Source organism: Choloepus didactylus, chromosome 2, assembly GCF_015220235.1.
Source record: "Choloepus didactylus isolate mChoDid1 chromosome 2, mChoDid1.pri, whole genome shotgun sequence".
Taxonomy (NCBI): domain Eukaryota; kingdom Metazoa; phylum Chordata; class Mammalia; order Pilosa; family Megalonychidae; genus Choloepus; species Choloepus didactylus.
Window position 1 is genome coordinate 207,197,669 of NC_051308.1, and position 21,851 is coordinate 207,219,519.

A 21,851-nucleotide genomic window follows, 5' to 3' on the forward strand; every position below is an offset into this window, starting at 1 on the left:
CAATAGTCTAATCCTTCAGTTCAGTCCTGCCACAGTTTGTCTCTGCCACTGACCCACAAGTCCTTGGTATTGGCGTATGGTTCCTGAGACTTGCAAGTGGGTCCGTCTTCCAGGTCGTGCACCCCCTGGTCCTCTTTTGAGGGATGACTGTGCTATGTCACAGGTGAGTGCCCTCCCCCCAGGGCGGTTCTGGACTGCTGGGCTGTGTAGGGAGGCTCCCAGTCTGCTGAACTGATGGCTGAATGGGGCTTTGTTAATTCACACTGCTCCACCTTCCCAACTCTGGGACAATCAGCTGAGGTTGCAGGGATGGCTAATGTCCACGCCCAGTTTTGTGGAGTGTGCCTGTTATTTGAAGCACTTCTGTCTCACTGGGTTGTGTGGGGCAGCTCTGGGCTATGGGGCTGGTGATGGGCAGGAGTGTTTCCTGTCCACCAGGATGATGGCTGTGAGGGGACACCCCCCTTTTCTTGGGAAGTTGTGGTGTTTAGTGAAATTTCTCAGCCACTGGATTATTGCCTTTTGTCTCAGAGCTCTCTTAGTTCTGCTCTTGTCTTGACCTGCCCAAATTGCAAGTCTTTGAAGCTTTCTGTATTGGGCTTCTTAGAGTAATTGTTTTAGAAAAAGAAAAAAGGATTAAAAAAAAAAAAAAAAGGGCCCTCCTCAGAGATCTAATGGGTTATTGAAATGCTAAGAGACAAAGCAATTAGGGCCATTAAGGAAAGTTCCACAGGGCAGAGAGATCAGCTTTTCTTCCGGATTTGCATATGAGCCTGAGGGCCTGAGCTCTGCTGTTCCCCTTTCTATGTTCACCAGAACTCCAAAAATCCTCCGCTTTCATTTTGGAGTTTTTCATGCTGTTTTTTGCTATGTCTGTCTCCTCTCTGCTGGGCTGGCTGCTCTCAGAATCTCTGGTGTCTGGTCTCAGTCTATCTATGGTTGGAGTTTGGATCAGTAGAATGAGTTTCCAATAAGGGCTGCCACTGCAGTTCTCCCTTCTCCTTCCCGGAGCTGACAGCCCCTCCTCCCACGGGACTGAGCCTGGCAGGGAGGGGCGCGGGTCCCCTGGCCGCAAAAACTTACAGATTTCGCTCATCTCAGCAGTTCCACATTTTCATGAGTGTTGTATGAAGTATGCACAAAGTCAGATTGCTCTGTGGTGTCCAGTCCACGCAGGTCCTGGCTTTCTACCTACTTTCCTGGAGGAGTAACTAAAACATACAGCTCACCAGTCTGCCATCTTGCCCCGCCCTCTGTCTTCATTTTTGAAGAATATTTTCATTAGATGAAATTTTTATTCTTTTGGCACTTTGAAGATACAGTTTCAGTGTCTTATGATCTCCATCTTTTTTTTTAATGTATTTTTTTTATTGTGAACTTGAACATATATACAGAACAGTGATAACTTTCAAAGTTTGATTTAACAAGTAGCAAATTTTAAAGAATGTTGTGGGTTACAGTTTCACAATTTCAGTTATTTCCATTATTGTAAAATATAACATATGTACAGAAAGGTGTTAACTTTCAAAATACAGCTCAACAAGGAGTTATATAAGTAATTTGAAAAACCCTTATGGGTTACAGTTCCACAGTTTCAGTTCTTTTCCTTATAGTGCAATATAGGATATATACAGAAAGGTGCTGACTTTTCAAAGCACAATTCAATGAATAGCTATAGAGTAAATTTCAAAGAATGGTATAGGTTACAGTTCCACCATTTCAGTTATTTCCTTCTAGGTGTTCTAATGCCCTAGCATCTAAATTGTGTGTGTATACACACACATATGCACACACATATTATTTATATAAAGTTTCAGTATTTGTAATGCTTTGTTAAATTGTATCTTGTCTGTTGCTACCCCTTCCTCTCATTTAATCACTTTCTCAGTCTTCCGGGGTGCCTAGGCAGTGACTATCCTAACTTGTTCATATTGAAAGGGGATGTCAACATTATGGGGAAGAGGGCTGCAAATGATTGTTGTTCTTAACGAGGCTGTCGCCTCTGGGTTTTAGGACTTGTCTGGCTTAGGCACCTGTAGTGGATTTACATTTCTGAAAGTTAAAACTCAGTGAGTGAAGCGTTTATAGAGTCTCAGATAGGGACCTAGGTATTTGGGAACTACTTTTGGTAAGGGCATGGAATACTGTGGCCATTTGGGATATCAGGCTGGAACTTGCATAAGAGAAAGGTCCAGGATAGGCTCTCAACTCTATTTGAGATCTCTTAGCCTCTGTAACCTTATTTTGCTACCTTTCTTTAACCCCTTTTGATCAAGTAGCCATTTTCAGTCCTGCGATCCCAAGGCCAAGCTCATTCCTGGGAGTCACGTCCATGTCACCAAGGGAGAATCATTCCCCTGGGAGTCATGTCCCACGTGAGGGGGAGGTTAATGAATTTATTTGCCAAGTTGGGCCTAGAGAGAGAAAGGCCACATCTTAACAACAAAAGAGGTTCTTTAGCAGTACCTCTTAGGCATAATTATAGGAAGGCTTAGCCTCCCATTTACAGCCCTAAGTTTCACAAGAGCAGGCCTCAAGATTGAGGGCCTGACATACTAAATAGGAGGTTCCTAATTTCGCATAACATATTCTGTCTCAAAATAAAGTCAGCTTTTCACATTATCTTTACTTAGCTGTACAATCACCACACTCAATTTTAAACAATAATCATAACATAAAACATCCCAGATGTTTATTTTAAACAATTATCGTAACATAAAACATCCCAGAGCTCTATCAGCCACTAATAACTCATCCCTAGTATTAGTATAGTGCTGGTAAGGTACTCGTATTGAATATAGTCTATATTACATAATAGGTAGTTTTCCATATACCACTCTGTTGTTAACTCTTTGTACCAGTGTCATACCTTCTAAGTATATCACGCTAACACTTATTTATATTTGTAGTGCTACTCTGTAGGTTACATGCCTTTAAACAACCATTTTCGAACATGTTCGCCTTCAGTGTGGCACTGATAACATGTAATCCCATTAACGAACCATAGTCATACTTATCCATTCATGTACCGTTACATTCACCCTCATTATCATGGCTGTGCATGTTAGGTTTTCGATCCCCCTTCACTAGCTTCTATCTCTAGGTCCCCTATGTTCTGCATTGTAAGACACTTATTTTACTTTGTTCACAGAGTTCACATTAATGGTAACATACAATATCTCATTTTGTGTCTGGCTTATTTCACTCAGCATTATGTCTTCAAGGTTCATCCATGTTGTCATATTTCAAGACCTTGTTCCTTCTTACTGCTGCGTAGTATTCCATTGTATGCATATACCACATTTTGTTTATCCGCTTGTTTGTTGAAGGGTACTTGGATTGTTTCCATCTCTTGGCAATTGTGAACAATGCTGCTATGAACGTCAGTATGCAAATGTCTGTTTGTTGTCACTGCTTTCCCATCCTCTGGATATATACTGAGAAGTGAAATTGCTGGATTGTAGGGTAACTCGGTATCTAGTTATCTGAGGAACCAGCAGACTGTCTTCCAGAGTGGCTGTACCATTATACATTCCCACCAGCAATGAGTAAGAGTTCTAATTGCTCCATATCCTCTCCAACATTTGTTGTTCCCTGTTTGTTTAATGGCAGCCATTCTTATTGGTGTGTGGTGATACTTCATTGTGGTCTTGATTTGTATTTTCCTAATAGCTAGTGAATATGAACAATTTTTCATGTGTTTTTTAGCCATTTGTATTTCCTCTTTGGAGAAATGTCTTTTCATATCTTTTGCCCACTTGATAATTGGGCTGTTTTTACTATTATCGTTGAGTTGTAGAATTTCTTTATATGTGCAAGATATCAGTTTCTTATCAGATACATGGTTTCCAAATATTTTCTTCCATTGCATTAGCTGCCTCTTCACCATTTTGACAAATACCTTTGAGGTACAGAAGCTTTTGATTTTGAGAAGTTCACATTTGCCTTTTTTTTTTTTTGTCACTTGTGCTTTGTAATGTCTAAAAAGCTACCTCCTAATACTAAGTCCTGAAGATGCTTTCCTACATTATCTTCTAGGAGTTTTATGGTACTGTGTCTTATATTGAGGTCTTTGATCTACTTTGAGTTAATTTTTGTGTAGGGTGTGAGGTAGGGGTCCTCTTTCATTCTTTTGGATATGGATATCCAGTTTTCCCAGCCTCACTTGTTGAAGAAACAGGGACCAACTAGCTCAGCATCTCAGAATTTAGAGATAACTATTACAGCCATTATAACTCATGAATAGGTGTGACTGCGGTAAGAGCCTACAATCTAGGAACCTTTGCATAAGCTTTCTCTCAGATTGCTCTCAGATTCGGTTCTCAGAGTTGGCACATTATAGTTGGTCCATATTAGTGAGGTGTTATAATGCTTGTCTTTTCAATTCTGACTGACTTCACTCAATATACTGTCTTCTAGGTTCATTCACCTAGGTGCATACCTCACAATTTCATTTCTTCTTGCCACCACTTGGTATTCCATTGTATGTATACACCATAGTTCACCTTCCGTTTATCAGTCGATGTACTCTTAAGCCACCTCCATCTGTTTCTCCAGCACTTGTATCCATCTTTTAATTTTTTAACAATTTTATTCACACATGCAGTCCACCCTAAGTAAACAATCAGTGATTCCCAGTATAATCACATAATTATGCATTCACTATCAAAGTCTGTATGAGGACATTTCTATTTCTTCCCCAAAGAAAGAGGTTAAAGGAAAAAAATAAAGAATAAAAATACAAAAGATAGAAGAAAAATAAAAATAAAATACAATGAAAAAGTCAGACTGCATGACCACCACTGCGAATCCCATATCACTCCCATATATCCCCCTCTTATAGACCTTTAACTTTGGTAGATTGCCTTTGTTACAGTCAATGGTAGCATCTTACAATGTTACCGTTAACTTTAGACTTTAGTTTGCACTGATGTATTTTTTCCCCTATACCATTCCAACTTTCAACCCCTTGCATTGTTGACATTCATTTGTTCTCCCTCATATAAAAATATTCGTATATTTATACATTTAATCACTATTATTAACCACTCTAGGTTTCGCTAAGTTGTACAGTCTGAGTCCTTATCTTCTGTCTTTCCTTCTGGTGTCATACATGCCTCTAGCCTTCCTCTTTCATCCATACTCACACTCATCTTTGTTGAGAGTACTTACAATATTGTGTTACCATCACACACTATTATGGTATCCATTCTGTTTCTGTATCTATGCAATCAATCTTGTTGAACCTTCTGTATTCTTTCAGCATCACATGCCCGATCTCTAACCTCTTTCTGTCTCCTGATAACCTATGTTCTCAGCTCTCAAATTTTGCTCATCAATATTAATCCATATTAGTGAGACCATACAGTATCTGTCCTTTTGTTTCTGGCTAATTTCACGCAACATGATGTCTACTGTCTACCATTTTGTCTTTTGTATTTTACATATCATATCTTATTTTCTTTTTCTTTTTTTTCTCTCTCTCTTTTTACCTTTACTGATAGTCTTCATTTCTACACTCTTCTCCAAACTTCTCTCTCCTGTCTTTTCCTATCTGCCTATAGTGCTCCCTTTAGTATTTCTTGTAGAGCAGGTATCTTGTCCACAAACTCTCTTGGTGTCTCTTTTTCTGAAAATATTTTAAACTCTCCCTCATTTTTGAAGGACAGTTTTGCTGGATATAGAACTCTTGGTTGTTTTTCTCTTTCAGTGTCTTAACTATATCATACCATTGCCTTCTTGCCTTCATGTTTTGTGCTGAGAAATCCGCACATAGTCTTATCGAGCTTCCTTTGTATGTGATGGATTGATTTTCTTTTGCTGCTTTCCGAATTCTCTCTTTGTCTTTACATTAGATAATCTGAATATTAAGTGTCTTAGAGTTGGTTTACTCAGATCTATTCTGTTAGGGTTATGCGGTGCTTCTTGGATCTGTAATTTTATGTCTTTTATAACAGATGAGAAATTTTCAGTTATTATTTCCTCCATTATTCTTTCTGCCCTTTTCCCTTCTCTTCTCCTTCTGTGACACCCATGACATGTATATTTGTGCGCTTCATGTTGTATTCAGTTCCTGGAGATCCTGCTCATATTTTTCCATTCTTTTCCCTCTCTGTTCTTTTGTGTGTAGGATTTCAGATGTCTTGAACTCCAGTTCATGAATCCTTTCTTTGGTCTCTTCACATCTCCTGTTGTATATCTCCATTGTGTTTTTCATCTCTTCTGTTGTGCCTTTCATTCCCATAAGTTCTGCTAATTGTTTTTTCACACTTTCGAGTTCTTCCTTATGTTTGCCCAGTGTCTTCTTTATATCCTTCATCTCTTTTGCCATATCTTCCCTCAACTTGTTGATTTGATTTTTGAATTTATTTAGGGGATTTGTTTGATTAATAATTAGTCATTTCAATTCCTGTGTCTCAGTTGAAGTGTAACTTTGTTCCTTTGACTGGGCCATGTCTTTGTTTTTCCTAGTGTGATTTGTAATTTTTTGTTGTCTAGGCAACTGATTTCCTTGATTACCCCAATCAGATTTTCCCAGAGCATACAGGCCCAGGTCTCAGGAGGAGGTGTTATTCAGTATCACGTTTCCCCGAGAGTGAGACCCAGAAGATTCTGTTAGGCCTCTAGACTGTGCTTTTCCTATCCTGCCTAGTAGGTGGCACTTGTCAGCCCACAGCTCCTCACCAGCGTAAAGAAATGCGGTGCATTTAATTCTCAGTGGACCTTGTCCAGGCCGGGGAATGAGGGTGTCATAAGCTAAGCTTAGGCTGTTGTTTTTTTTTCCCCTGGGCCCTGGTGTCTTAAGTTCTCTGAGGGAGGATGGCCACATGAGTTGGTCCCTGCCCTGCCCCCTTCTTTTCTTAGGTAAGATAAGACTTTTAGGGAATTTTCTCCTGTACTTGAGTTTTTCCTTTGACTCTCTATCTTAACTCCATCCTTGCTTGAGTCAGTGCTGACAATTGAATCTTTCTGAGGCTTTCTTTAATAAGCTACTTAGAATGGAAAAAAAGAGGGAAAAAGCAAGAAGTCCCCTTTTCAGAGCCAGTCCCCAGCCCCCCAGTTTCTCCGGTTGACCAGAGCTGGCACCTGGTTCAGTGTGCCCCTTTTCTTGGGACACAGCCCTTTTCCAATATTCTGAACTCAGCAGACTCCAAAAGCCTCTGTTTTTATTTATTTATATATTTTTTTTCTGTCAGCCCTGCCTCCTCTCTGCCATAATCAACCTCTGGATTCCTTCCTGCTTTCTCTGGGTTTATCTGTGCCCATAGCATGTATTCAGTAGTCCAGATTTGTTAATTAAAACCACAGTTGGAGCTTGGGTAAGCTACATGCCCTTGCTCCTGTCAGGGACTGCTTCTTTTTCCCACACTGAAGTTTTGCAACTCAGCCTGCTGTGCCGGTGGGGGAGCGGCGCCAGCTCTGCAGTTTTGAGGAGCTTTATTTACAGTTCTGTGCTACAATCTCAGTTGTTCCACCCATCCCTGACTGTTGTACGATGTTGTCCGGTCACGGGTGTCCCCCCATCAGTTGTTCCTGACTATTTTCTAGTTGTTCCTGGGGAACTCTAGGGGACTGTCTAAATTCCACACCTCCCTATGCTGCTGTCTTTGCCTTTTCTCTTAGGAATGGATTACATTTTCCTGTTTTTGTATGTCTAGGAATTTTGAATTATGTCATGGACATTGTGAATGTTTTGTCATATAGACTCGGTTCTGTTATAATCCTCTGTAGAATGTTGTTATTGTTGTTGTAATTGTTAGTTGACCCTGTTATATTACAGCTATAAGTTCTGTCATGCCTTCTGTGGGTGATGATTCACATTTCAATTCAGTTCTTTAACCCTCTGTTTTGATTGTGTTCTGTTTGTGCATCGTTCAGGGGTGATTATTCACATTTCAATTTAGTTCTTTAAGCCTCTGTTTTGATTCTGTTCTGTTTGTGCATCGTTCAGGGGTCAGCCTTGAGACTTTTGTGGTGTTTCATATGCGGGATTAGGGGATCCCTTTCAGTTTTTTCTCCTTTATGATTCTTTTCTCTCTGTGATGGCTTGGCTTTGTATACCTGCATTTTTTCCATGTTTCTTTAAGAGAAAGACAGCAGGGTTTCTATCAGCTTTAGTGTCTGCCCTCCACATCTACTACCTGATCTTAGGGCATACTGCAACAAAATAGGAAGTTCATCAACATCCTGGTCTCTGCAAGTTATTGCTTCTCTCCACAATCTGCCTGTTTTATTTAGTCTTCAGAGTCCTGCAGTGCTTGTTTTTTTTTTTTTTTTTTTTCCCACCACACTTTGTAGGTGTTGCTAGTGGAAAGATTTGTCTATAGGTATATCACACACACTGCCATACTATAAGTGGAACTTAGATGAGTTGGATTTTAACAGAGGGAAAGAGTAAACACCAGAAAGAACCTTTCACAGGTTAGATTCGTTTACACTTTATTTATCCAGAATTTGGGTATGGTTGGAATAATAATAGTTATCCACAAACATTTCTGCAATGCCACTGGCTTTACTAATCAGACTACTTGTGATCTGTTAGTAACAGAATCAGTGTACCTACAAATAAAATATATAGCATACTAATGAGCATGTCAAAGAGTGTAGAGAGTGTCCTTTACTCTTGATTGAGCCAAACTGACATATTCATGAAAGAATATCTAATTAAAATTTCTTTTTTAAAAATTTACTATCTAAATATAGTAGCTGTAGTGTTGAGTCCAGTCGGATTGAATACAGCACCTCATACCAAAGCTGTCTCCTTTCTAATTAGTCACTATTGAGTAGTATTCCTCTGTATCAGCAGATTTTCATCCTCAGTAGCATGTATGTCCTAGTGGCCATCATAGCAGGTAATATTTATTGTGACTACCAGGTACTATGTTAAATGCTTTACATAAATCATTTCATTAATGCTGTAAAGCTGTAAAGGAAGTAGCATAATCCTCTTTTCTATAGATGGGGAGACAAGAACAAAGTTTGAGTACTTATGTGAAGTAACACAACCAGCCTTCCCTTTTGCTACCAGTGGGGAGAAGGCTATATTAAATAGTGAACCACTAGTGTGTTCTGAGGTGAGGTAGGGAAGCATGAGATTGGCTTCTTTTTAAAGTAACCCCTTATCTCTGCTAACTTAGGTATAACTCACTGGCTGGTACTAAAATTGCCATGTAGACAAAATTGTCTTTGGAGCACTTATGCTCTTGAACCTCTTTTTCATTTTTTACCTCACTCTCAGTGTGTACTTGGTGCCTGCGTACCATAGTCTAGCTTTCAGGAGTGACCTTAGTCTTTCCCTTTTTTCATTTCAATTAAAGATACCTGTTGTCTACCTTCATGTCAAATATATTATCTAGTGAAAGAAATTCATGCTGAGGGATGTGTAATCAGTAGATTAATCTCAGAAATTTGTCTCAGTGAAATTGTTCTTGGCTCATTCAGCATGATCTCTTAAAAATGCATATTCAATTGAGATTGTTCGTGGAACACGTATTTTTTGCCAGGAAGGGAGTATAAATGGAACTTGCATAATAGTCACAAAATTATTTTATATCTGCCCTTCTTTAACTTTCACAATTGAAGTTGAACTATCTCAAGGGCTTCTTAATGTAATAATCATTTCTTGGGAGAGGGAAATGAATTGTCATAATCTAGATCCAAAATACTAAATGCAGAAAACCTTCCATATTATTTTGACACCCATATTAGATGTATAAGGAGTTCCTGTTAATTTGTTTTTGCCAGGATATTTTTCAGTTACTGTAATAGACAAAGGAAAAAGAGGTAAAACCGCAGCTGAGAGGCTTAAACCAGACTTTTTTTCTTTCTCAGATAAAAGTCAGAGTTGATAGATGGGTCAGGGGATAAATAGCTGTGTTCCACAAGGTCATTCAGATGTTCACTTTCCTTCTAATATTGTTTTTCCAGTATACCCCAGGGTTTTAACCTCTTCTTTATGGTTAAGCAGCATCACCACCACCTATCTGTGCTCCAGTCTGCAATCAGAGGGAAAGAAAAAGGTAAAAGGAAGGCAAGCAAGTTTCTTTTAAGGCATGACCTAGAAGCTACACATATCCCCTGCTCACATCCCATTGGCCACAGTTGAGTCACATGACCATGACTAGCTACAAATGAGTCTGGAAAAGGTAGTTTCTTGCTGGGCAGCCTTGGAGTTGATAACTGTAGAGCACTATTACTAAAAGGGAAAAGAGGAGAATTTATATTATGGAACCATTAGCAGTCTGCACAATAGAGTTTTATCTACAATTTTTGTGAATCTACCCCACAAGCAATTAAAAGAGTTGCTACAGAGTTGCCATACCTATGGACTTTGTGATAGCAGTTCAACAGTATATTAAAATATGATAGAAGAGAATTCAATACCATTAAGGTCATTTTCAGAAACAAAGTCCAAAAGTGGATATTGGAGAATTTGATGAAATCCCTTCAAACTGTGTCAAAGTTGCTGGATATATAAGCTAATAATTATTTATTTTGTTCTTGTATTTTAGGCCTCAACTCCATATAGCATAGATTCAGATTCTTTGGGAATGGAGTGTATTATTTCGGGAAGTGCCTCTCCAACTCTGGCAATCAACACTGTGACTAACAAAGTAATTTCATTTTTTTAAACACTTCTGATAATGTCATTGAGTGATATATTTAATTTGCCTTTATAACAGTAATGGAGCTATATATGGTTGACTTTAATGGTGATATAAATGTGGCCTCCCCTTACATGGCAGCTTGAAAGAGGAGTCCAGAATGTTTTGAGGTATGCACAAGTTAGAAGAAAATATTTCTCGGGAGAAATCAGAAGGTGCTTATTGAGAAACTGTCCTCATTTAAATTCTTGATTTTGCCATTTCCCATGGATAGAAAGAATTTCTGAGCCAGTTTTTTATTGAATCAATTTATTTCGAAACTGGTTACCCCTCAAATATGTGGTGGGGAAGAGTTGGCATATTTCCAAGGAGTCAGTGGAATCCTGTAAAATCAGTAATTTGGACAACCCCATGTTTATTGAAATGGTGCTCAACCTGTTTTTATGATACTCGAATCTAGGTGCTACATATCTAGAAATAGTATGTAGTGGTCTGCTGCAATTTTTGTAATGCAAGGGTCAAAACTTTGTGCCAGGTACCTAGTGAGATATAGATATTTCTTCTTCTTCTTTTTTTTTTTTATCTTCATTTTATTGAGATATATTCACATACCACGCAGTCATACAAAACAAATCGTACATTCGATTGTTCACAGTACCATTACATAGTTGTACATTCATCACCTAAATCAATCCCTGACACCTTCATTAGCACACACACAAAAATAACAAGAATAATAATTAAAGTGAAGAAGAGCAATTGAAGTAAAAAAGAACACTGGGTACCTTTGTCTGTTTGTTTGTTTGTTTCCTTCCCCTATTTTTCTACTCATCCTAGATGTTTCTTCTTTACAAGGTAATTTCTGAATCTCACATCTCAAAACCCTGAAAAGATTCTGGGAGGCTCATGGATTAAAACTCAGTTCTTAACATTTATTTCTTTCTCTACTAGACTATGAGCACCTTGAAGCCATACCTCTCTGAAACTCATGTTCACAACTCTCTTTCAACCTTGCTCTTGCCCTCTCCCTCTAGCTTTTATCTTTTCTTCCTCTGACTTTCACTTGTTCTTTTTTCTCTCTGTCTCATTTTTCCACTTACTCACTCACTCACCTAAACATAAATACATATATATACCATTAAACTAATATAATACACATAGGATATTTTTATTTTTAAAAAGAAAGATAATGAGTGTTCTAGTTTGCCAGTGCTGCTGGAATGCAAAACACCAAAAATGGATCGGCTTTTATAAAGGGGGTTTATTTGGTTACAAAGTTACAGTCTTAAGGCCATAAAGTATCCAAGGTAAGTCATCAACAACCGGGTACCTTCACTGGAGGATGGCCAATGGTGTCTGGAAAACCTCTGTTAGCTGGGAAGGCACGTGGCTGGTATCTGCTCCAAAGTTCTGGTTTCAACGTGGCTTTCTCCCAGGACATTCCTCTCTAGGCTGCAGTTCCTCAAAAATGTCACTCTTAGTTGCACTTGGGGTATTTGTCCTCTCTTAGCTTCTCTGGAGCACGAGTCTGCTTTCAATAGCCATCTTTAAACTGTCTCTGTAGGCTGAAGCTCTTCTCTCAGTTCCAGTGTGTTCTTCAAAGTGTCCTCTTAGCTGTAGCAAGCTTGCTCCTTCTGTCTGATCTTACATAGCGCTCCAGTAATTTAATTCAGACCCACTCTGCATGGGCGGGCCAACACCTCCATGGAAATTATCCAATCAGAGTCATCACCCACAGTTGGGTGGGGCACATGTCCACAGAAGCACTCAAAGAATCACAATCTAATCAGCACCAAAATGTTTGCCCCACAAGATTGCATCAAAGAACACGGCTTTTTCTGGGGGACATAATACATTCAAGCCAGCACAATGAGTAAACAGAGAGAAGGCATTATAGTCAGGATAACATAATCAGATCAACAGTTTAGAAGGGAAATTGGCAGTTGAGGTATAGAGTAATGATTATCCAGACACCAATCCATGGAATGATTCCATCAAAATCACTTAGGGAATTGTGTGTGTGTGTGTGTGTGTGTGTGTGTGTGTGTGTGTGTGTGTGTGTGTGTGTGTTTGGTGGTGGTCATAATTTCAGGATTCCATTGCAGGTCTACCAAATCAGGTACTCTGTTATTGTGGAGAGGGCCCAGGAGCCTGTACTTTTAAAAATCATCCCTATTGATGTCCGTCTAGACTGGAGCATTTCTGATGAAACGTATGGGTTGAAATCAGAAATATCATCCAATACTTCTTTTTGCAGTTACTTAAGTAAGAGATGTTGAGGTGCTAACCATAGACGGCTTCACTGTTAGGAAACAATTAGGAAGAATTTCTAGGATTTCTTGAGCAAATGAATGTGAGGGTTAAAGGAGCTAGAGTTACTGGACCTCTCTTTCCAGGTATGATGGAATAGCTACAATCTGCATAGAACAACTGAAAAAATCTGCCTAAAATAGCTGCTTCCTCCGCCCCCCACCGCCAGAAAAAGGAAACATTGGAGACCAAGGTAGCCAAGACTTAAGGGGCCAAGATCCCATAGAAAAGGGAAATTCATTGAGATAAGCCCTGCAAATTTTTCCTTAAAACATTTCCCAGTTCTCAGTGCAGGGCGTAGTGGCTGAAGAGAAAGCAGTAGGCTAGGGGTTGAGGTAGTCACTGAGCTGGGGAGGAAAAAAAACTGGAGTTTGGGGCTACCAGATGGTCAGGACTTAAGGAACAAAGACCCTGAGGAATTCCAGAAGTGAGATTAACTTTTTGCAAGCAGTATACACTCAAGGCATCTTCAGACTCCTACTCTGTGTACTTGGTGTCAGACACAGGCAAACTGAGTAGATTTTTCAATAGCCGTAATTCATTGGTTTCACAGAGAAGGGGTGACAAATTGTAGTTCAGGGCCTTTCAAGGAGGACAGAGCCATGGTAAACACCCCAGGCATCCAAGTTGATCCCTAAGAAGGGTTATTTTCTGTGAGTAAGAGCAAACCAAAATAGACCAGCCATATTGGTATTAGGGTGATAATGCTGATAATACTCATCTTGCCAAAAGACAACGTAATCTTCTCTGGCGGGAGATAACATCATCCAGAGCTTTTGTAAATTTTTATGAAGTCTAGCATTCAGTTAAAAATTTCCAGGCATGCCAGGAAACAGGACCAAATAACTAAATATTAAGAGAATAAAAAACCACAACAAAACAGACAGTATAAACAGAGCCATAAGTGACCCTGATATTGGAATGATCAGATATGGACTTTAAAATAACTGTGATTAAGATGTTCCTTAAAATAGATGAATTATTAAAAATTTGCTGCAGAACTGGAATCTTGATGGAAAAATGAGAAGGAAACTGCAAAACTGAAAAGTGTAATAATTAAGATTAAGCATTCAGTAGATGATTGACCACAGATTAGATACATCAGAGAAGAGATTTAGTGGACTGGAAGCTAGATCAGTAGAAAATATGCAAATTAAAGCACCAAAAGAAAAAAAATGAATGGGAAATTCAGAAGAGTGTGATTTAAATATCACCAAGAGAAAAGGTCTAACAAAATTTTTATTAGTCTTCCAAAAGGAGAGAAAAACATGAGTAGAAAAGAAGCAGTATTTTAATTTTCTAGAATTGATGAAAGACAACATGATGTGGATGTAAGTTCTGAAAATTCTGAGAAGGATTAATACAAACGAAACCATATCAGGCAAATAAAAAATCAAACTCAAAAAGAACCCTCCCCCCCAAAACAGGCAGCTTCAAAGGAGAAACAGTAAGTCAGACACTGACTTCTGAATAGAAATTATGTAAACCATCATATGGCGTTGAAAGAAAGTAGCTGCCAATCTAGAATTTAGCCAAAATTTCTGTGAAAAAATGAAGTTGTAAAAAAAAAAATAGGTTTTCATGAAAACAAAATCTGAAAGGATTTGAAGGGAGTTGAAAGGAAAATCATCCCAAGCCAGAAAAGAATGAAGAGCACCAAAAGGGTATATTTGTCAGTAAGTCTGAGATATATGTTTAAGTGTTTAAAACAGTAACAGTGCTGTTATGTAGTACAAAGCATTGTGGGTCTAAAATATGTAGAGAATTAATTAAGTACTTGACAACATTATTAGTTCAGGGCAATAGGAAATAAATGCAGTCGGTCTTTGCATAATTTGGGAAGTAGTAAAAGCATTAAGTCAAGGGCATGTTGAAAATCTAGGGTAGTTGTGCTTAAAACTTCCACATACGTCAACATTATCTGAAGGACTTGTTGAAACTCCAATTGCTGGTTCCACCCTGGGAATTTCTGATTCATTACATCTGAAGTAGGCCCTGAAAATGTGTTTTTAGCAGGTTCTCAGGTGCTGCTGATTAGTGGTATGAGTTCCACACCTTATGAACCACTGATTTAGGTTACTAAAAGAAAAATAAAAGAATATACAACTAATAAGGAAAAATAATAAATCCTTGGTAAATTCCAAAAGTAGGCAAAATAGAACACAAAGAAAGAAAGAAGAGATGGGACCAAAGGAAAAGGAAAACATGTAGTATTTATATCTAGTTATATTAGGAATTACCAAGACTAAACATTATAGAAACTGAAACTATGATATTGGCACAAGAATAGACAGGTAGATGCAGTGGAACAGAATTCAGTGTGGAAAAGATGTCTTTTTTTCAGGAAATGGTGCTGGATCAATTGATACCCAAATGGGAAAAAAGTCACCTTAGCCATGCACAAAAATCAATTCCAGGTGCATCTGAGACATAAATATAAAAAGACAAAGTTCTAGATTGGACAAAAAAGAATAAAGTTGATTAAATATGGGAAGAAGGAGATAATAAAAAGTAAGAATAGATATTAATGCAACAGAAGAAAAAAGTTTTATGTATTCCCTTTGCTAAATTTACTGAAGACAGAAAGAAAAGGGTATATATTGTATTATTCATTATATACCTAGTTCAAGAATGGGAAGACAAATTAATAGTGATAGAAGTCTGTATGGTGTTTACCTGGGATAGTGGACAGGGAATAGATAGTTACTGGCTAGTGGATGACAATTGGGATGCTGGTACTGTTCTATACTAGTGGTTCTCAAAATTCGGCTTATGGACCCCTGGGTGACTGAGACCCTTTTAGGGAGTCCATTTGGTCAAAACTATTTTAATAATACTATTTGCCTTTTTAAATATGTATTTGCATTTGCACTGAGACAGCAAAAGCAATGATATGTAAAACTACTGGCACCTTTGCACAGATCAAGGCAATGGCACCAAACTGTTCTAGTAGTCATTGTATTCTTCACTGCCACACACCCTCAGTTTAAAAAAATTGCTAGTTTTACTTAAGAATATCTTCAGTAAAGCAGAGAAAATAGTTTTTTTAAGTCGTGACCTTTGGGTGTAGGTCTTTTTAATATTTTGTATGATGAAATGGCAAGTATGCTTAAAGCTCTTCTGTATATTGAAGTACAGTGGTGATTGTCTGAAGGAAAAGCATTTGTATTATTGTTTGCTCTGGAAGCTAAATAAGCTGCTTTGTTCATGGATCACTGTTTTTGTTTGAAAGAACAGCTGACAATGGCTATTCACATTTGGGTATTTGGCAGATGTTTTCTTGAAAATGAACATTATTTTATTTCTTGTCACTTTAAGGAAAACAATTGTCAATATCTGTTGCCAGTCATAAAATGTGAACAAAAATTAAAACTAGAAAACTTGTATCCACCACATCAAGCCTGATAGCTACTCAGTCTTTAAAGACTTTTCTGATGAGATTGTTGGTGATGTTGATTAGTGTGATTTTTGTTGTTCTTATGTAATGAAATGTGTCAATATTTGGAAGATCTGATTGAAGCTTCCATGATGACCGGTTAGGGAGAGGCTGGGCTCATTTCTCTCCCAGAGAAAAGAAAACTAGGAGTCAGGCAGAAACTGTCCACAACAGTGGATCTGGGGCTCTGGAGATTGGGGATAGGGGGAGGCTCTACAACACCTAGGAAAGTGTGGGGCAAAGAGACAGAGAAGCTGCAGTGAGAGATCCTGAGTAACTCCCCTCAGCCTGGATCCTGGCACCCATCCCCCACTCTTGGACAGAAAATCTGTGGGTCTCCAGTCTCTGGTGGGCAGGCAGCTCTGGACTGAAAAAAGCAGCAGAGGTCTGCTCTCCCAAGAATGGGGGGACATGTTCTGGCACTGTGCCAACTTTTGGCTAGTGAATTTAGATTGCTGGGACCACTGGTGGTTTTAGCCCATCCCACCTGGCACACCTGCACCATTGGAGTTGGCAGGGAGATAATAGAGCCTGCCTTCTGAGGGCAGAGGGGAATAGGTTGCCAAAGAGTGCCATTTTCTGGCAGGCAAAGAAAACGCACCTCCAGGAAGACATCTGAAAAAGGCTTTTGGGTGAAGAGGGCTGTATGCTTGGCAGGCCAGAAAAGTGCACCATTGGGGAGCAGAATTAAAGGCTTTTAGGCATCTTTACCTGACCTTCTCCCTGGGGCCATGTGGAGCTGGTGTTCAGCACCTTTGTGGGTTCCTGGCCCAACCCTGGTTGGGTAATATTGACAAACCAAGTGTCAGAGAAGGGCATTAACACAAACCCAATCAACAACAAAAGCTTTGACAAGAGAGGGAATCCACCCTTAAGAGTAAACTCACCAAGATAATCTGACACCCAGACATCAGGAAAAAATAATAAGCCATATTAAGAAGCAAGAAGATATGGGCCAGTCAAAGGAGCAAATCAAAAAGCTGGAGGAGAAACAGAATCTGAAAAAACTAATCAGAGATATTCAACCAAATCTCCTACACAAATTCAAGAAGATGGCTAAAGAGATAAAGGATGTTAGGAAAACACTGGGTGAGCATAACGAAGAATATGAAAGCATGCACAGAAAAATAACAGATCTTAGGGGAATGAAAGGCATGACAGATGAAATTAGAAGTACACTAGAAGCACACAAAGGCAGATTTGAACAGGCAGAAGACAGGATCAGTGAGCTAGAAGACAGAGCATCCCTGTTCAAACCGACAAAAGAACAGATAGAGAAAGGAATGGGAAAAATTGGGCAGGGTCTCCTGCAACTGACTGACAGTATGAAGCACACAAGCATTTGTGTCATGGGTGACTCAGGAGGAGAGGAGAAGGGAAAAGGGGCAGAAGGAATATTTGAGGAAATAATGGCCAAGAATGTCCCAACTCTTATGAAAGGCATTGGTATCCAGGTCCAAGAAGCACAACATATCCCAAACTGAATAAATCCGAATAGGCCTACTCCAAGACACATACTAATCAAAATGTCAAATGCCAAAGATAAACAGAGAATTCTGGAACCAGCAAGAGAAAAACGATTCATTACATATAAGGGATGCCCAACAAGACTGAGTACTGATTTCTCATCAGAATCCATGGAGGCGAGAAGGCAGTGATATGATATATTCAGGATACTGAAAGAGAAAATTTGCCAACCAAGAATTTTGTCTCTGGCAAACTGTCTTTCAAAAATGAGGGAGAGTTTAACATATTCACAGATAAGCAGAAGCTAAGAGCATTCATTAACAAGAGACCTGCCCTACAAGAAATACGAAAGGGAGTCCTGCAGACTGAAAGGAAAGGACAGGAGAGAGAGGCTTGGAAGAGAATGTAGAAATGAAGATTATCAGTAAAGGTAACTAAAACAGTAAAAAGAGAGACAAAAATAAGATATGATATATAGAACCAAATGGAGTTGGCTGCTGGAGTGTGGTGCTGCCACCAGGTACTGGGACAGTGCGAGCAACAGGGAGTAGAGGGAGTGACAGGCACAGGAGTGGTGGCTGCAGGTGCAGGGGTGTGTCCACAGGACTCCAGCCTCTTGAGGGGCAACCCTCGCCAGATCTGGGGTTTGGTGTGAACCATGGCGAGGTGGCAGTCCCATGCACACCAAGGAGGAGGCGGCAGTGGCGGTCCCAGCCATGCTGTGCTGTGTGACAAGGATGGACATGGTATTGGTGGAGTGGAGGTGGGGGCGAAAGCCAATGACGAGGACTGCCTCAGCCAGGTGTGCAGGTGATTGGGAATTATTGAAGTTGATTATTTTGGACTGCAGTTTGTGGGTAGTGAAGGTGAAAGTTTATGGCTAAATCTGAGAAAACCGGATCTCCCAGCAGATACATGGGCTAGCCCCTTAGCGGCTTAAACTGATCTTATTTTACAAGAGCAGACAAGGCATATCTTTTTCTTGCTCACAAAAGAAGCCCTCTTGGCAGACCACTTCCAGTGTTCCTCAGAGCAATCAGTGGAACTCAGAGCCCTCCTGGCCCAGACCAAGTGTGGAGACTGCAATCAGAACACAACCAATATAACTACAAGTAGCTGTGTGCAAAGGAGCTCTCGAGTGTTGCCTTGAGTAGCATTGTTGCAAAGCATAAGAAGTTGGAGGGGATCAGCCAGGCTTCAGCCAAATACAAGGTTTTGAAGATTGTTTTCGGCAATGGAAAACTGTGTCGTAGAATGGCATTCTGTGAAGGACAACGAAGGGCAGAAACCCCTCACTGGAGTTGGACCGGAAGGGATCTCCATTTTTAAGATTACTTTATCCCAGTTAATAGGATAGCATACCCTGTGGTGCAGATGGCCACCCAGTCAGGAAAGAACATGTACTTGATGATTACCAAGGAGTCTGGATATAACATTGTGCTCTTATTTAAAATGATCCACTCCAGGGCAGCCAGTGGCCTCTACCCAGCAATAACTGAAACATTCCTTCTACAGGTGTGACATGGTGATGAGTGCCATCGTGAGGGAGTGCAGTCGAGACTTAAAGGGCCACTTTGCGTCTTTGTTTCTGAATGAAAATATTAACCTTGGCAAGAAGTATGTCTTTGATATCAAAAGAACATGAAAAGAGGTATATGACCACACCGAGAGGGGTCTTTACAACACTGGTATTGTGGACCTTGTTTCCAGAAGCAACCTCAGTCCTCCAAGCTCTCCTCTGAAATCCTCGGAAAGCAACGTGAACTGCGGCAGCCGCGAAGGCTTTAGCTGCCAGCAGACCAGGGACCTCCAGGAGTTGTCAAGCTCAAAGAAGCCATGCTGTGAGGAAGAGATCAACTCTTTATTTTCTGTCTTTGCGGCCATACTGTGTGCTGTGAGAGCCGTGCTGCCCAGTTAACAGTCCCGTCCAGCCTGCAGACTGAATGTAGAACATGTTGTTCAGCACATCTGTCTTCCAACCCACACCAGTCTTCTCAATCTAACTGTAATCTAATCTGTTAGGGACATATTTGATGTATCATGATTCCATGAACTGCACTGTTATGAACTATAAAAACAATAGATCGTGGAGAAATTAATTACTCCAACATCCATCTGCTCTGCAAAGTTTGAAAAAAGGGGTGGGGATGGGGTAAGGGGAAAAAAGAATACAACCACTCCTCACTGCAATTATGCCTTGCATGGAAGCAACAGTTCCAGTGGTGGCAACGAGGAAGATCACTGCGACCCAGACACATTCCCTGGACTTTTGTTTTTTATTATGAAGTAAAGGAATAGTAAAATCATCTTTGATGTCTGTTTAGTGGCAATATAGCCAAAAAGTGGGTACCTTTTAGGAAATTAGATTGTAAGTCTGCTTCCTGTATCTTCAGGTCGGCTTTCTTCCTGAAGTGGATTTTAAAAGAATTTGTTTTAAGAATATGTGGTTGTTTTTGTGTTGTCATGGAGTGCCAAATATTTTTAATAGGAAAATTTTTCTGAAAGGAGTAGTCATTGTTTTAATCTCATTTCTGTTTTTATTACTTGTTCAAGAATGATTGGAAGGTAAACAGATTTAAAATTAATTCTGTGACTTTTAAAAAGTTGACAACAAAGTTGTTGGGTTTAAATCCATCTGGCTAGTAGAAAATAGATATCTCAGTGCATGGCTTCTTATTCCTTTTCCCTGCCTTCATCCCTCCCCACCCCTTCCCTTCCAACTTTTCAGTTGTAAACTGCTACCATTTTGGTTATGAGATTTCTTTGGGGTGGTCAAGCACACATTGGGACTCTTGATTTGGTGAAATATCTTCTTTTAAGATTAATTGAAAATAGAGCACATTCTCCTTGGGAAGGGAAATGGCTCTCACTTAGAGTTGAATTTTCATTGTGTCCAATCTGTGATAGTTCTTTAGTTCTCCCAAACACACACTCCAGCTTCACTCATTGCTGTTGCTTTTGTTTGAACTATCAAGACTTTTACAGCCTTATCATAAGTATCCTAGGTAGTGTGTACTTTATTTGGGGGGGGGGGGGATGTTGAGGGGTGAGGGGTAAATGCTTAAGTATTAACTTTTGGTTGTCACCTCTGTTTTGGAGGGGTTTCTGTATTCTTAAACATTTTTTCCACTCCCACTTGGGCATTTTGGATGCTGGTCAGCTAGTAAGTTTTCTAGGATGTAGGGAAACCGAGATGACCTTATCAGGTACAATACTAGCTAAGTTAAAGCTAGAAATCTACACTGTCACTTTACTGAAATTTCTGAATGTACTTTTCATATTGCCTTAATGTAGCAGTAATGTGTTTATATATTTGTTTCTTTGCACAGACATTTTGTCAAATATTAAAATTCTACTTTTTTATGGTACCTGTTAGCATATAATCTTTTATTCTAGGAAATATTTCTTTTTTCACTTTAAAAAAATGTTTCCATATAAACAACTGTTATATTATAGAGGACTTCTGTTTTTTATATTCAGGATAATAAAGACTTTATGGCAAACGCACGCACGCACACAAAGGATAAAGTGGTTGAAGTAAAAACTGCTGTTACAGTAATAACATTGAATTTGAATGGATCAAACTCTGCAATCAAAAGACACACATTGGCAGAATGGATTAAAAAAAAATATATGAGCCATCTATATGCTGTCTACACAAGACTCACTCACCTCAGACCCAAGGATACAAATAGGTTGAAAGTGAAAGACTGGAAAAAGATATTCCACACAAACAGTATCCAGAAAAAGCTGGGGTAGCTATACTAATTTTGGGCAAAATAGACTTTAAATGCAAAGCTGTTATAAGAGACAAAGAATATTATGTATTAATAAAAGGGGCAATTCACAAGGAGAAATAACAATCATAAATAAATATGCACCTACCCAGGGTGCCCCCAAATACATGAGGCAAACATTAGCAAAACTGAAGGAAGAAATAGACATTTCTACAATAATAGTTGGAGACTTCAGTACACTACTGACATTCATAGATAGAACATCTAGAAAGAGATTCAGTAAGGAAATAGAAAACT

The 21,851-nt window shown here is 39.3% G+C and overlaps 1 protein-coding gene and 1 pseudogene across 4 annotated transcripts in view; both read left to right on the forward strand.

Moving 5' to 3' along the window:
• Positions 1-21,851, forward strand: part of FOXJ3 (forkhead box J3) — a 212,635-nt gene that overhangs the window by 157,653 nt on the left and 33,131 nt on the right. For 3 of the 4 annotated variants that reach the window (XM_037827526.1, XM_037827527.1, XM_037827525.1), the window contains one exon: positions 10,512-10,613. The exons of the other annotated variant lie outside the window; for it this stretch is intronic. In XM_037827526.1, the coding sequence (XP_037683454.1) occupies positions 10,512-10,613 (102 nt within the window). The remainder of the gene's footprint in view (positions 1-10,511; positions 10,614-21,851) is intronic. 4 annotated transcript variants of the gene reach the window in all.
• LOC119527474 lies at positions 18,205-19,916 on the forward strand (annotated as a pseudogene).